Source organism: Lissotriton vulgaris, chromosome 12, assembly GCF_964263255.1.
Source record: "Lissotriton vulgaris chromosome 12, aLisVul1.2, whole genome shotgun sequence".
NCBI lineage: Eukaryota > Metazoa > Chordata > Amphibia > Caudata > Salamandridae > Lissotriton > Lissotriton vulgaris.
In genome coordinates, this window is record NC_141700.1 from 367,753,710 (window position 1) to 367,771,619 (window position 17,910).

The window sequence follows — 17,910 nt, forward strand, 5'->3', positions numbered from 1 at the left end:
TTTAGGTCATATGACCAAGCTTTTCATCATTAAAATAACAAAAGCAAAATGAACCAATGAAAAGTTTTATTAACAAGTCACATGACCTGTTATGCTTACGTTACGCGCTGCGCGCCGCGCCTCCGATCACTTCCGGGTGCGCTAACGCGGCGTGTCATATTACGCATTACGCGACAACGTAGGTCAAGAATATAGTCAAAATGTCTCCACCAACCAGCGTTCGGAACACAACCCCTTTCAGCAGTCCAAAAAGTTCTGTTAAATGACAACAGAGGGGACAGGCAACAAGAACCATCAGTCAAAGAGGGGAGGGCAAGTTCTTCTCTTCCGGGTCATGTTGGGGCGCTACCGGAACTGATCGAATTGGTAGTCTACAGTGTTTCTGGATGTTTCAGACTAAAGCTGGCGTCAGCATGAGAGCACTACCATCTCGTAGCTCCGTCGTGGCCATTCCACGAGCAATCATGGCAGCCGCTTCCCACCAGAAGCCTGCGGGAGTCGGAGGCCCCCAAGACTTTTGGAGAATCTTCACGGCTGAGGGGACGCTTTCGAGAATGGGACCCAAGCCCTATCAGGGAAGCGTCCGAGTTCAAAGGTGTCCCAGGGCCATTTTAGTGGACCAGGCCCAAAACCGAAGAGCCGGCCGCCATTTTGAGAGTCCTGTGGCAGCCGCCTATCGCTGCACCGCAAGAGCGGGAGCAACTCAACTACATGATGAGCGAGACGCTGTAGTCGCAAGAGCGGGCGGTAAACAGCCGAATGGCGGAAGAGGCACAGTGTAGCAAAAGCGGGCGGAATGGCAACTGAAACGGTAAAGGGGCGCCCCACTACAGCGTGTCTTCAGGTCAAACGGATTGTGGGACAAGGTCCAGAATTGAAGAGTCATCAAAAGGCAAAAAGTTCCGCCGGACCCCGGGAGCCGGCCGCCTATGTCGGGGGCGATCTCAGGCTACACCAGTGCTATAAGACTTGGGGAGGGTGTCGGAGCCAAGCGTCTTCTCCGAGTCCATGGCCATCACACCGCCCCTCAGGGGCCTCCGTCAAGTTGTTTAGGAAGGTAACATATCACATTGTTTTCTAATGCAGTCAGGTCCACAAACGACACTCACTTACTTTGAGAATAGTGAAGCTGCAGTAGGTGGAAATAAGCTTCAGACAGTGTTACAAGCACTGCTCAGAACTCTTAACTATGGCACCCAACATCCAGAACTTATGCCATTTGAGAATGGCAGTGACATTGAAGCAACTCAGGGACCAAAACCATTAACGTACTTTCACGTATGAAAATCTTACTTGGGGAGGGGGCAGGAGCGAAGCGCCCCCTCCCAGTCCGCGCCACCACACCGTATGTTGAAAATCTGAAGCCATCGTTCTACAAAGTCAACCAACCTTGGATTGAAAAATCTAGAAAAATGTACAAACTGAAAACCAGTTTTGGTCTGCATAGCATCAGTAGCAACGCTTGCTATCAGAGTGCATGAGTTTCATGCTCGATCGATTGAGCTAGCCGGATCGGGCAATAAAAAGTATAAAATAGTTATGTAAATAGTTATTTAATAAAATGTTTTACCCTGTTTCTTTGCTGGTGTGTTGTCTATATTTTTAATATTTGCATAGGGTTTGTCGTTATTTTGGGCGGGGTGGGTGACGGAGTCGAGCTGTCTTGCAGCCCTCATGGTGTGGAGCTCAGTTCATCTCACTATTTTCGTATTTCTCATGAAGGGTTGTTCCTAATATTTCTATTTTAGCGAGGTCAAAAAGAGATCCAATAAGTGGCCTACTGATTTTGCTCGATTACTTTTATTTTTTTACACGATTTTTCACTATCTGCAAAGACTAAACAGAGTATTGCGACTTTGTGCTTGTTTGTAAATAGAGAATGATCCAAAGAGAACCAATTCTAAAACAGTAAATGGTTGGATAACAATCAATCAAATGGAGAGACAAGCAGGCACGACGGATTACAACGGGGGCAAAGGCCTGCGTTAACTACCGTTCACTATCTGCAAAGAGAGAGTACTACTAAGAGAAAAGAGGGGAGGGGGGGGCAGCGTTCAAAGCACATCAGCGCGCATAAATACGAAAATGTTTTTATCTATCACGTACTTGACATTTTAAAGCTTTTCATATTTGCTATTAAAAAACCAATGAAATTCCCAGAAAAAACCATAGGTTATAGTGGATATATAGTTAGGCATTTGCATTTACAAAACCTTGAAAATTCAATGAAAAAACCATTGGTTTTAGGCCATATATAGTTAGGGATTTGCATTTACAAAACCTTATTTTACTCGCATAAAACCATTGAAATTCCATATATAGTTATAAGCGCTAACTATATATCGCGCACCCGCAATCCACTGCTGATGATGTCACATATTTCATCATTCATGACATGGTTAGTGACATCACTGATGACATCACTGATGACATCTCAAATGACATCACTGATGACATCACTGAAAACATCTCATTTGACATGACTGATAACATCACTGATGATATCATTCATGTGATAATACCATGAACCTCTTCAGACTCTAATATAACCTTAGATACAATCAGTGTAAACAGACAGTCACAGACTGTCACTCATCCATGGAGTTACTCACACACCTAGTCAGTTATGCCAAAAATCAATCACACCTCCATTTTCTCAACTATACAGTTATACACACCTTACTTATTCAAACATATACTAACACATATTTACTTTACTCTCTTATACAATCTCTGATACATGTTCACAATGATCCATACAGCCACTCACACATTCACTGGCTCTTATGCACAGTTATTTATAGATGTCAACTCTCACATGTACTGTGTTTTACATATGTACTTAATTTGACATGTAGCACTGAGATATCCATTCACTCACTAATACACTCATGCACAGTCAACCGCCCATACAGCTGTTTGCACATGCACTTTTGAATCTATACATATAGTGAATCAACTACTCACACATCTATGTACAGAGTCACACACCTTCCAGCCACCCATACGCACACACTCAGTTTCCCATACAAATACTTGGACAACCAATCAATAACCCATACAGTTACTCATATAGCTACTGATCAACATATGCAGCAGTTTGTAGAACAACAGATATAATGATGCACAAATTAAAACAGTTTAGTCACTAACCCATGCACTCAGTGAGACACATTTAATCACTCACTCAATCAGTCAGTCATGCACCTAGTAAATCCTTCATCCAGACACTTATATATCCACTCATTCTTCAATATGTAAAACATATTTTAACTTTACAGAAACATACAGTCACTGGATGTTGTAATCAGTGATGTCATCAGTGATGTCATTTGAGATGTCATCAGTGATGTCATCAGTGATGTCACTAACCATGTCATGAATGATGTAATATGTGACATCATCAGCAGTGGATTGCGGGTGCGCGATATATAGTTAGCGCTTATAACTATATATGGAATTTCAATGGTTTTATGCGAGTAAAATAAGGTTTTGTAAATGCAAATCCCTAACTATATATGGCCTAAAACCAATGGTTTTTTCATTGAATTTTCAAGGTTTTGTAAATGCAAATTCCTAACTATATATCCACTATACCCTATGGTTTTTTCTGTGAATATATATATATATTTAGAAATTAAGAAACTATATTTTTGTATGTTTTCTAATGATATTCATGTGAAGGGATTTTTTTTATATTGTTGTACTTACAATTATAAGGACAGGAAATCGATATTTTTGTAAATGATTTTTGGGACACACTGTTTCTGTTACATGACTTTGTTCATTCTGATATTATGATAGTGATCCATTACATAAATTATGGGACTTATAATGATGCCGGTCAGGACACCGCCTAGGTGTAGGGACCGACGGACCTGAGGTCGGCGGTTCCGAGCGCCTCATTACGAAGCAACCTAACACTGTTCGGTTGGATTCCCACTGTTCTCTATGGGAGTTTGTGTTACGGCCATAAACCGGCCACAGCACAGTTTCCTATGGAAAAATGGGTGTGTGTGTAAAACCCTTCACCATGTGGCAGGCACCCCATGGTGCCTGCCATACAAGTGCAGGGTTTTACATGGGGATATAATAGGTATCCCCTCCAACTGTAGGCTGCGGAGACAACCTGTGTCAGAAAGGCTGTGGGAAACCTACATTGTAATCCATACAGCGGAAACTCCATCCATAGGGGTTTATGGGGCAGTTCTGACTGACTATACTCCGAGAGCCAGTCGGAACCGAGTCGGATGACCGGCGAGTTTACGTTGAGACCGCCGACATCATAATTGGGCGGTCAGACTGCAATCCGACCAAGTCAGTCGGAAAGCCTCTGACTGCGGTCGAAAAGCTTCCAAATAGTGGTCGGAGGCTTTCCGACTGACATCGTAATCGGCCCTTAAGTGTGCTAGCACTGATTGCACATGGCTTATCTACTTTGCAAATGCATAGAGGGGATTAGAGCATATCCAGTTTATTGAATGTTGCTTAGATAAGATCCTCCGCCTCTTTATTAAAGTTATTTTACACACATTCTAAGTCACACAATTGAAACTCTTTGTTTCATGAATAGTATGTAAATTTTATAGTATATATTTCTAAGCATTGTGACATTCTAGTATTTTACACGAACCCTTACTTGGCATTTTTAATATGCTGGACTTTTTACCTATGAATTTATGGGTGCTTATTCCTGCTCTTTCCAATCCCAAGTGTATGCAACCCACTTCAGCAACACAGAAACATTAATAAACAAATGGTAACAGTAATCCACCAATAACTTAATATGTATCACCTCCTCACTAGTGTGTCAATGTCATGGGTGCATTAACCTGAAGTATTCTGTACAAGAGTGAGCACTACATCATCCATTATCTCCTAGGTGATTTCTGACATTGTGCCTCTCATCCCCCATCAGTCTCATTTTTTCCTAGGGAAGGCTGCCATACATTGCTTTCTGCACTATCCCTCCATTGATTTTGTAGTGACAGCCCTTCAAAAATACCTCTTTTTGAGCGACCCTTCCATCCCTTCTTTTCCATTGACTACTGCTTCCGTGGCACTGTCACTCTTCTCCTCCCTTCTTACCTCTCTGCCATTGGCCTCCTTGTTGCTTGTGCTTGTCCTGTGACCTATTGTTTAGCTTGCATTCTAGGTCTCTGTCATCCATCTGGCATCATTGATACTTGTTTAGTTTTCTGCGACTCCCCCCCTTTTCACATCCCACTATCTCTACTATGAGTCTACCTGGAGTTGTGTGCAACTCGTTTCCTTCTCATGGTTTTACCACTTACTATGGAGAAAAATTATTGACATTACCATTTGCTATGCAGTTACATTATGTCATCCTTTTATTTCTTTCAGTTTTGGGCAGGCAGTGCAGTCTCTACCTTCTTTTTACTCTTTTTTTTGTAACAATGCTTTTACTTTATTCATGAGCTTTGATTTCTGGGGGCGCATGATTGAGTCTTACTCCAAAATGACAGACACATATCAGGTACGCAATGCAACACAGCAAGCCACCCTAGCTGCACTGTGTGAAAGCGGTACAAAAGGGGGTGGATTAAACCCAGATCTGTTGACTGGGTGTGAGTATTTGATTGGTTCAGATGCTCCATCCATCACCACCCCCTTTTGTACCGCACTGTGTGAAAGGGCAGGAATGTGCAGTATTTAACATCATACAGTGCATTCCTGTCCTTTCTATGCACTGGCACACTCTTGGCTTCTAGAGCCAACGCAGGAGCCCTGGCACCATGCCTGGGCTCCTGTGTTGTAAGCAGGATTGTTTTTGTGCTGGAAGGGACACCTTCCTGTACAAAAACAATCATCTGTGGTGTTTTTTCTCTTTGCAGCACAGATAGAAAAAGAAACAAGCATTGGAAATGCAATAGGTCTCGCATTAGGAAAGTTTGAGCTATTGGTCTTATAAATTACCATTTTTTTATTTATGTGTTGTTTTTTAAAATAGCTAAATGAATAGCTTTGTCATTTACAATGCCGATAGATATAACTTTCGCAAATGTGACACCTACAGCATTTGTAATGCAACATGTTTTGTATTTACGTGACTTAGATGTATTGATATTACAAATAACAATGGCTTTTAGTTTTTTTTTTAAATTAATACTTAAATAATGTATTTAATTTGTAGTGGCAATAGCTTAAACTTTTGTAAATAACTTTTGTGAAGATTATGTTCAGTGTTTTTTATTGTGACGAAAATCCAAGAACAGAAGTGAAATATTAACATATTTTTGTGATTTGTAATAAAGCTTGAAAGCTTGAAAACAGCTTGAAACATTGAAAGAACATATTTGAACGAGTGATGCTGTGGGGGTGGTGAGTGATGCTGTGGTTGCGCTGAGTGATGCTGTGGTTGCGCAGAGTGATGCTGTGGTTGCGCTGAGTGATGCTGTGGTTGCGCTGAGTGATGCTGTGGTTGCGCCGAGTGATGCTGTGGTGGTGATGAGTGATGCTGGGGTGGCACTGAGTGATGCTGGGGTGGCTCTGAGTGATAATGTGGTGGTGCTGAGTGATGCTGGGGTAGCACTGAGTGATGATGTGGTGATGCTGAGTGGTGCTGTGGTGATGGTGAGGGGTACTGAGTAATGCTGGGGTGGTGCTGAGTGATGCTGTGGTGGTGCTGAGTTGTGCTGTGGTGGTGCTGTGGTGGTTCTGTGGTGGCACTGTTAATGTGGTGGTGCTGAGTGATGCTGGGGTAGCGCTGAGTGATGATGTGGTGATTGATGCTGAGTGGTGCTTTGGTGGTACCGAGATGCTGAGTGATGATGTGGTGATGGTGAGTGGTGCTGAGTGATGCTGAGTGATGATGTGGTGATGGTGAGTGGTGCTGAGTGATGCTGGGATGGTGCTGAGTGATGCTGTGGTGGTGCTGAGTGGTGCTGTGGTGGTGCTGAGTGATGCTGTGGTGGTGCTGAGTAATTCTGTGGTGGTGCTGAGTGATGCTGTGGTGGTGCTGAGTGGTGATGTGGTGGTGCTGAGTGATAATGTGGTGGTGCTGAGTGCTAATGTGGTGGTGCTGAGTGATGCTGTGGTGGTGCTGAAAAAATGCATCCAGCACCTGAGCCTAATGTCGTGTCTGCCGTCTTTAGTTAATTCAAAAATATTCACTATTAAAATGGTATCATGATCATAGGCGGTGCAGTTCCAATGTTTATAAACCTAAAACAATATCCTGTGTTGGACAACTGTAGGGTTTGCAGCGTCGTGCCAGAGGACAGAAATAATTACCCACAGTCAAAGTATAACAGATGAACTGTTGGCAAAGGTCCATCTCACATAACTGTAGCATGACTCGAAGCTCCCAGGGCCGCCAAGGAATGAATTGTTAGGACCAGCAAGTGAGAAAGGGTTTCGCAGGCTTTACTACACGGGGAGGCTGTACCACACCAGCATGAAATGAACAGGGAAAACATTTTCGAGAACAGCAATAAACAAGTGTTGGACACATTATTTTAGCTCGGTGGAAAAACTGAAATTACATATGATACTGTATGCAGTGCAAGATAATAGGAGCGAGCGTTTGTGCCACACAACATTTTAACTATATAGTCAAAAATAAGTCTAAAAGTGTATAACAATTCCAAATCGGAAACAACCTGGTCAAACTCGCTTCCTACATATGTACAGGTCGGTCCATATTTAGCTTACATGAAGTACAGCCAACAGACACCAACCACGTGTGGCAGAGAATGAAGGCGAGAATGTGCTAGCCTAACATGCTCTTGGCATTGCTGTGGGGAGGGGGAGGGGAAATGCGAGACACGGCCAAGACAGGATGTGGCATAACGACTAGAGCTGTCGCTTTTGAAGCTGGGGAACAGAGTTTGAGTCTCGGCGGGAGGGTCAAGATCCTGTGAATCTGGGCAAATCACTTAATCTCTCCATGCATAAAAAAAATGAATCTGTCTGTGTGCACTACAACTGGCTCATCATGTAAAGCGCTCCGATACTATCAAGCCGAGTTTGCGTTATATTAAAGTGAAGAAAAAACACAGGAGACTGAGTTCAAACACATGCACTTGTATGGAGTGTGGGGCCAAAAGGACGGCCTGGGAGGTGGGAGGAGAAGTAGGAGAGTGGTGCAGGCGGGGGCGGGGAGCTTAGCCTTTGAAGTCTGGGAGGCCATCAAGTGAAGTGATTAAATTAGGGGAGAAGAAATGCCTGAGGCAGAGCGCACGCTGGGGGATGCCAGCATGACTCGAAGCTCTCAGGGCCGCCAAGGAATACGTTGTTAGGACCAGCAAGTGAGAAAGGGTTTCGCAGCTTTACTACACAGGGAGGCTGCACCACACCAGCATGAAATGAACAGGAAAAAACATTTTCCAGAACAGCAAAAAACAAGTGTTGGACACATTATTTTAGCTCAGCGGAAAAACTGAAATTACATATGATACTGTATGCAGTACAAGATAATAGGAGCGAGCATTTGTGCCACACAACATTTTAACTATATAGTCAAAAATAAGTCTAAAAGTGTATAACAATTCCAAATCAGAAACAACCTGGTCAAACTCGCTTCCTACATATGTACAGGTCGGTCCATATTTAGCTTACATGGAGTACAGCCAACAGACACCAACCACGTGTGGCAAAGAATGAAGGCGAGAATGTGCTAGCATAACATGCTCTCGGCATTGCTGTGGGGAGGGGGAGGGGGAGGGGAAATGCGAGACATGGCCGCCAGGACAGGATTTGGCATAACGGCTAAAGCGGTCGCTTTTGAAGCTGGGGAACAGAGTTTGAGTCTCGGCGGGAGGGTCAAGATCCTGTGAGTCTGGGCAAATCACTTAATCTCTCCATGCATAACAAGTTGGGCGGCACGACAGGGGCAGAAAAAAAAAGCGGCTGCGAAATTATAGTAAAAAACGCGGCCACGAACAAACGGAAAGTGCCATTATTGGGTGATACTGTGGGTCAGCCAAACATCAGATAAAGTAAACATGCGTGGCTTACCAAGGTCCATTAGATGAGGTAAATGCAACTAGAAAAATAAAGAGAAAGGTAGGCGATTGTCAGAAGAAAGATGGGAGGAGAAGAGGCACAAAGAGAAACGGGGACTGTAGTCAGGTAGCGACCTTAGAAGCGACATACAACAGCAGAAACTGGTCGAAGTCTAAGGGTATGAGCGTATATGAGCGTGGCCGTAAGCTTGTAAGCCAAAGGGCTAGGGCTAGAGCTGGTGAGCTAATTCTCGCAAAGGCACAAGGAGAGTGGCAGGCGGGTGCAGAAAAAAATAAAATGTAAACGCTCTGCAGGAAAGGCGTTATACACTTATATTCGGGAGTGAAAAAGTAAGATCAAGGTATGACTTAGTTATGCTAGACAAGTCGGGCGGCACAACAGGGGCAGAAAAAAAAACGCGGCCGCGAAATGAAAGTAAAAAATGCGGTCGCGAAATGAAAGCCTTTGATGCAGCAGGGGGCGGAGCGGATACCTTTGAAGAGCTGCTGGAGGCACCAAGCTGGGGAACAGATGGCTGGCTTTGATGTGCACAAGCTTTTTAGGTCAATGCGCTTGCGCAGTGAGCTTGCTTTTCACGGGCACAGCATCAAATCGTCCGTTTGGTTAAGCTCTCGATAACCCCCTATATCTCTCGCCAGCTCAATGCGCAAGCGCATTGGCAGGCGAGACCTAAAAAGAGGAGAAATTAAGATATTTCTCTTCTTTACGCCTCACCTGGGGAGGCACAGCATTGTGACGCATTCCCACGCCTATCAGTAATGGTAAATCTGAGAATACGCCAAGATCCATTGGTGGATACGTGGGAACACCTACGATCTACCCATGGAATGCCTCCCCAAGTCAGGGTAATGCAACGCAGTGATTTGAGCTGCGTTGTGTTACTCTAGATTTCTGAAGCCTCACAGGGCTATGCAAGGAACCCTTGCATGGCTTGATAATCTTACTTTAGTGTTGTGTTGCCCTTGTTCGCACATGAAAAGGGCGGTGGAGAGTCAACAAAGAGCCTCCCTGTGCCCCTGGGCCCGGGGGTGCATGTGGGGTGGGCACATATAGTGAGTGACCTATGTTCTCTGTAAGGTGCGCGTGTGCGTAGGCACCTTACACTTTCACAGCAACCAGCACCTCTGCAGGAGCGCACAACAGCTTAAGGCAAGGAGAGAAAGACTTCCCCAGCTGCTCATTTAAAAAGAATGTGATTCTGATGAGGCATCTCAGGGTGGCAATGTGACGAGGCAGCTATTTATGTAAATACGCTAATGCAATCAACACCTTTACAAGCCCTTTTGATTGAAAGGACTTGACGAGGTGTTAAGTGTATTAACATGTCAACAGGCTGCAGTGGAGACACAGGTACACTGGTCTATGGGGCCATCAGGCTGATCTTACAGGCAGTTTTTTTTGGCTGTTTGTGCATGGCTACAGTAACAAGCATTGGCAAAGCCAATAGGTTTCGTCTATGCAAGATCTATTGGTTTTGTCAATGTTTTATTAGATCTGCTGCAAAGCAGCACACGCTTAAAGTAAAGAAAAAAAGTGCTGCAGCCAGTGTTGACTACGTCATAGCAATTATTTTCTCTCTTTAAGCCATGTTGCCTATACTGCTATGTAGTATAGCTAAAAAAGCGTTGACAAATCCAAATAGCTCCTGGGTATGTGGGTGCTATTTGGCATTGTTTAATGCCTTTGCTGAATTAGACAAGATTACTTTGACGCACTGACAGGCTCTGTGAAAAACTCATACTGCGTTTAGCCTCAACTCCAGAGCTCTCAATCGTGGCCCATTATAAACATGGTTTAAAACCAACAACGATTAAGAGCTTTGGCTTTAAGCCTCAGTGCACTCTTTTTTATTAGTGCCTGTCAGTGGGTCAAATATTCACCCCACCACTTCGATTTCTTAGCAGCCACCTCTGATAAGCAGGGATTGTTAGACCCCATAAACACCTAATAAAAGGCACAAAGATTGCCCTAAAGTGAGAACCAGCTTATATTTTGCCAAATGGTCATCACCATCTGCTCATATAAATGTATCTTTTAAGTTTGCTCAAGTAAAAAAGCCTCTTCATTCAGTTCTTTGCTTTTCTATCATATTTCTTTTTTTTTTTTTGAAAGTTTCTTTATTAGCAGGATATATGAAGTTATAGTAAGCAGAGCATAACAGTTCGGTACATAAGTCACATATTTGCATCATATTTCTTTTTTAACAGTAGCTGAGACAAAAAAGGAGACCCTACTCGGGCCCACAAGATTGATATAGGCCCAGGTCCCTTTACGAAGATAAGAGATAATTAGTTAAACAGAAACAAAATAATAACGTTTCAGGTCGAATCAGCCACAATTTCTTTGCAGTTTATAACAAAACAAAAATCCAACCAGCAGCCAAATCAGAAGATTTTACTTTAAAACGTTTTCCCTCACCAGATAATTATAATCTTTATTTTATCAAATTAGAATCAAAATGACTCATTATGAGTACAATCTACAAGCCCTAGTTAAATTTTGACCAGAAATATAAAAAGTCTTATACTACTGCCATGTGTGCATTCCAGTGTCTCACATTACGGTATTACTTGTATGCCCATACGTCCATTCTGCATTTCTAGGTTAGAGCTCTAACTCTTTGAAGAATTAAAAAAGAAACAGACCCAATGAGATCATCACCACAGAATCATGGGAAATAGAATAAGGAACAAATTAGCAAGCAATGATGATTTTTTAATGCTTCTTGTCTTGGTCTGGTATGAACTGATGGCCTCTAGGTAAACTATACTGCAGCACTGTGGAAAATGACTGAGTTATTCAGTAACATTGTATTATAAAAAAAACATTGGACCATTCCATAACAACGGTGTGGCAAAGCACTGAGCTACCCAATGCAAGACCTGTGCCAAAACATAGAACCAACCAGCTCCAACATTGCACCAAACCATTGACCTATGTAGTGACAATGTTCTGCGAGACCAAAGTGCCACCCACTATAACACTGTGATTGATTATTATAACTGTCAAATAACAATATTTACTAATGTATTATGCCCCAAATAAACGCTGTGCCACATAGTTTGCAGGTTGAACTGCAAACATCGCTGCGCTGGCGCTTGGCAGCGAGTAAGGACTGCTACAAGCGTTATCTTTAATCTTTGTTTTAGCCTGCATTTTAAAATTGTGTAATTTCACTTGTACTCTGCTCGCTCACTCCCCGGTCCACCGCAGCAACCAGTGCTGTTTGTTGTGGAGGGAGGCAAGCGGTACCCCTTCCTGGTTGCTCCATTCTAGGCGGCCATCTTAGGTGGGTTGACGTGCTAGTCTCCCACTCCGCCTAATCTATTTAGCCCCGCACCTTCCCGCGCAGCGGTGACGCGCAGCGGTAGCGCCGTAGACGCGCCGAAGAGGCGCCAAAGAGAAGCCAGTCTGCGCCAGTCCACGTCCAGACGCTTCCTGCTTGCTGGCGGCCAGGCTCATTCACAATGGTTGGGCCCCTACTTTCCTATGACTCCTCATCGCTTCTCGCCCTACGTCCTTGCCCCAATCTGTTGTGCCGTCACACGTTCCTCCCATCCCTTACTGAGTACCTCTGTAAAAGTTGTAATTGGAGTCCATCTCACACCTGCCATTCACCCCCTGGTCAAGAATGGAGAATGTTCCTCCTTAACTGTAGGTCCTTATGCAAACATTATACCGAACTGCACTTACTGATTGAAGAGCTCAAACCTGAGGCTCTCTTCCTAACTGAAACGTGGCTTCACACAGATAACGATCCGACTACTGTATGGGCCACCCCACAAGGATACACGCTTAAAAGACTGGATCGCCAGACCGGGAGAGGTGGTGGATTGGCCATCATTTATCGAGACAGCTATAAATGCCGTATTACCCCCACCACCTCACCAACTTGTGAGAGCTTCCATTTTTCACTAGAATTCTCCTCCACTACCACCTTTTCTGGCATCCTAATCTATCGCCCACCTGGCGCGCTTAACAATTTCATTACAAAAATAACAGACCTTGCTGCAAGCCTCGTGTTGTCCTCGCCCAATTTCACTTTTTTTGGGGATCTTAACTTACATCTAGATGATCCTCACGACACTACAGCTAATAATCTTCGCTCCAACTTACAAGCCTTGGATCTACATCAAAAGGGCTTTCACGCAACTCATAATAGGGATCATCTTCTTGACCACATCTATAGCAATATAGACGCCCTTGTGGTGGATCCCCCTACACCACTACCCTGGACTGACCACTTTTCGATACCTTTCACGTGGCGCACAAACCCCCCTCCCTCGACTCTCCATCCTGCCAGACATCGAGGTAGGAAGTGGTCCTCAATCCCCCTCCCTGCATGGGAAGACGCCCTTGCTAGAGACCCACCTAGGAAGGTAACGAATCCCAACACAGCCACCAACAATTTCGATGGCTGGATCTCTAGCACACTCGATCTGGTCCTCCCCATACAATCCAGTAACTCCATAAAAAGACCCAAAGCAGCCCCATGGTACACACCTGCCCTTAAGACCATGAAATTAGCTTGCCGGAAAATCGAGAGAGCCTGGAGACAGGACTACTCCCAACTCAGGAAAACTGAATACAGAGCTGCCATTAAGCTCTACAAACAGGAGAAAAAGGTGGCACAAGCTTCTTTTTACGGTGGCAAAATTAACGCAGCCGCTAATGCCCCAAGGGAAATTTTTAAAATTGTCAAATCCCTTATTTCACCCCCTGCTGAGTGTCCCTCCGCCGAGGGTGCCCAAAATCGTTGTAACGATTTGGCCGTTTTCTTTTCCAAAAAAATCGAGACCATATACTCCTCTTTTAGGGACGCTAACAATGATCCGAAACCCCTCGTATCTACAACTTCCGATTCCTCTGTCCTTTGTACGCTTGATACAATCCCACTTTTGGACATTCCTGCCTTTGATAAACTCATCCCCAAAATTACCTCTGGTTCCCCCAACGATCCAGCACCCCCTCAGACCCTCACTAAGGTCACGGACATTATTCGCCCGGTCATATTGGACGTTCTCAACACATCCATCACCTCTAAATCCGTACCACCTCCATGGAAGTGCGCGATGGTGAGGGCTCTGTTGAAGAAGCCCAACCTCGACCAGAACAACTTGGCGAACTACCGTCCCATCTCCTTACTCCCCTGGCTGAGCAAACTGCTTGAGAGGCACGTAAATAACACCTTGATGAACTATTTGGAGTCTAATAGTCTTCTGCAGGCCTCTCAGACAGGGTTCCGTCCTCTGCATGGGACTGAAACCGCTCTCCTAGCGGTGACGGAAGAGGCAAGAGCTGTGTTGGACCGGGGCGGAAAAGTCGCCATCATCCTTTTAGATCTCAGCGCCGCGTTCGACACGGTGAACCATGTCACGCTATTACAACGACTGGCGGACATGGGCGTGTCGGGCGCGGCCCTGGAATGGCTGACATCCTTCCTGGCTGACCGTTTCTTCCAGGTCTTTGAGGGCGAGGCGGTGTCTCCTTAACACCCACTCAGGTGTGGGGTCCCTCAGGGCTCCTCCCTGAGCCCTACCCTGTTTAATGCCTACATGGAACCCCTAGACAGGATAGTCCATCCCTTCGGTGTGCGTATCGTCACCTACGCGGACGATACCCAACTGGTGGTCTCTCTAGACCACTCTGAGGGATCGTCCCACACCTTAGGCCCCTGTCTGGAGGCTGTTGCCAGATGGATGCAATCTTCCTGCCTAAAACTTAACGGGGAGAAGACAGACGTCATCTTATTGGGCAATCCTTCTCCCTCTGTTCTTGCATCCATCTGGCCACCATGTTTGGGCCTGCCCCCCGTCCCCAAGTCCCAAATAAAAAGCCTCGGGATCTGGTTCGATAAAGCTTTGGACTTTTCAGTCCAAGCCACAAAGACCGCCGCCACCTGCTTTGGGCTTATGAGGATGTTGCGGAAGGTGCTCCCTCTGCTCCCATTCCAGGCAAGGAGGATCCTAGTCCAGGCCCTCATACTCTCCCGCCTGGATTACGGGAATGCCCTCTACATGGGAGCTCCGACCTTTGCCACCCAGAAGCTCCAAGTCACACAAAATAGTGCGGCCCGCCTACTCTATAACCTCCCTCGCTGGCAGTCAGCGAGGAATGCCCTAAGGGAGCTTCACTGGCTCCCTATGGTGGCAAGAGTACAATTTAAGGCTATGTGTATCCTACACAAAGCCTTTCATCGCACAGGTCCCGCCATTCTGCATCCCTTGGCTACTCCCTACGTCCCGTCCCGTTCCCTCCGTTCCTGCACCCTCCGGCTGGCCACTTCTGCCAGGGTCAGGAAAGCTCGATGGGGAGGCCGCTCTTTTTCCCATACTGCGGCCAAACTCTGGAACACCCTCCCTCTATCCCTTCGAGGCAACAGTAACCACCTGTCCTTCAGGAAAGCCTTGAAAACACACTTGTATGTCAAATTCTGCTGACCTGCCCTGAGCCTGCGTTAAGCAAATTCAGTCACAAGCGCTACGAGGCCTCCGGGTAGTTTAGCGCTATACAAGTGCAATTTTCATTCATTCATAGTGAAGTAATCTATCAGCAACACTGTCTCAAAACTTGTTATCATGCAGTATAAATGCTGTGGAGATCATTGCACCATTAACTCAAGAATATTACAAATCATGAGCCATCTCAGTGTGCCTACTGTAAGAAATCACAGACATGTCTTGGTACGCTGACTTTGACAATCCATACAGTGATCAGGTACGAATATTTTGATTAATGTTTGTGGAATGTGTTATCAGGAGTCAGTCAAACTACTGTTGAGCCATCTAATAACAAAATATTGATAGACTATTGAGCGACAGTAGACCCAAACTAATAACATACTGAAACTTCAGAGATATCCAATACAGTGGCAATCCATGATCAATTACTGACAATACAATAAGTGGTTGGGCCATAAATGATATGTCAGTCAGAACTTCAGTTTATTTTTGTATCAATGTATTACTATTGCACCTACTGGCATCTTATTTTTTTAGGGTCTTTATATTTGGGGACACCCAAAGTTGACAACAATCTTTGATGTATGAGTCTCCCTGAGCGTTGTTGTGTTCACTCTGAATTGGACTCAATTGCTATTCACACATTCCTGGAAGTGTCCTGTGCAAAATACCATGCAATGTTACATCTATGGAACAGCAGTGTCATATATTTAGAGCCAGATGTAGCAACAGAATAGTCACAAAAATTGTTTGCAGATTGTACACCCTCTTTGGCAACCAATCTTTAATTGTATGATGTGATCTATATAATAATAGGCTGCTTTGCAAAATATCCAGTTGCAGGGGTTACAGAATAACGTGCCTAATGAATAGAAGTTAGACTGTTCCCTATTTGTGAATCCCTGTAATTGCTAACAAATACATGTTTGTGGTATACGAGGAACAACAAACCACCATCCTTGTGTTTGCATTATGATGCATTAGGAAAGTTGTTTTAGGCTGTTGGTGTTCCTTAAAGGAACCAATAAGACCTTTTTTTTTAAACCCCATTCGGGAATACATTAGGAGAGTAGGCAGTAATCCTCTAGACTACTGCCTACCTCCCATAGCCCACTGAAGCTGCTGACACAATTCCCCTTATCAAATCAGTTACCACCACCTTTGATGTGTCAGTAACGGCTCAATGGTTTACAACTGAAATAGCAGTCTCCAAACATTGGCGCTCACAATTAGGAGGGGTCACCACTTTCATTCCCCTACCAATTGAGATTCACAATGTATCACAAAGCCCATTTTGTGAGTCGGAAAGGCGTTTATGGCTTGTAAAATGGGTAGTACGTAGGTAAACTCTTTGGGGTCAGATAATCTGTGATTTTGCTAATTGCAGGATTCATGACTGCAAAAGGGCATTGTACATCTGGCCATAGAAAAGACCAAAAAAAGAAATAAAAATGTTAAGTAATGGGCTTTTTTCAGTTGAACATGATTTACTTTCTGAATTATTACAGCTTTTCCCAGCAAACGGCCAAACAGAGAAAAATGTTGTGGTGGGAAAATTTGCCACAATAGAGGCTATCTGGACGGTGATCTTTGTGAGTGCGTTTGTCAAAGAGGCTACTATGGTAATTATTGTGGTAAGTATTCTAGCCCTATACCTTTATGCACGCTCAAGGGTCCCTGAATAGAGTGGGAATCCAAAATACATTTCTTGACTGGGTTACATAAAGAAGCAGTTTTTTCATAAATTATTTTTATTTATGATTGTGCATCAGCAACTTGTGTAATATATTGATGGTGGTTTGTAATTAAAACTATATTTGAAACACGCATTTGAAATGCATATATTATTAAGATTAGCCAAAGGTTAAGTTAAACTAAATAAAACATATACGTCACCAACAAATAGCATTTAAAACATTTGTATTAATTAAAAACAGCACTGTTATTTTTTGTCAGAATATATATAGATATATATATATATATATATATATATATATATATATATATATATATATATATATATATATATATATATATATATATTACCTACTGGCGGTCGCCAGTAGGTATATATAGTTAGGATTTTTTCCCTATGGGATTTCTGAAAATTCTATGCCTAATAACTTTTGCGTTTGTGGACGGAATTGGCTGAAATTTTCAGGAAAATGGCACATTTTGTTTCTGAGCAGCCCTTGAAAATTTGGGGGGGTTTTGTGGAGGGGGGGCCGAGAAAAAAGGGGGGTCCCAAAACGCCTTTTTCCCATGTTAATTTCCATAGGGCGGTTGGACTCACTTTTAGCCCGAACGGCTGAATGGATTTTCACGAAACTTGGCAAAATTGTAGGGACTGTTAGCCCGATGTGCCTTTGCTAGGTCTCAATATATGTGCTTCAGTGGATTTTGAGAAATTAACGTTTAAATCAAGATATATATCTGTAACAGCGCTCCGGGCAGCGATCCG

General features: G+C 44.0%; 1 protein-coding gene across 1 annotated transcript in view; it reads left to right on the plus strand.

The window, feature by feature from the left end:
- LOC147674072 (cysteine-rich venom protein tigrin-like) overlaps nucleotides 1-17,910 on the plus strand; it is a 457,335-nt gene that overhangs the window by 369,842 nt on the left and 69,583 nt on the right. The window contains exon 9 of the mRNA XM_086946456.1: nucleotides 16,958-17,083. Within this exon, the coding sequence (XP_086802582.1) occupies nucleotides 16,958-17,083 (126 nt within the window). The remainder of the gene's footprint in view (nucleotides 1-16,957; nucleotides 17,084-17,910) is intronic.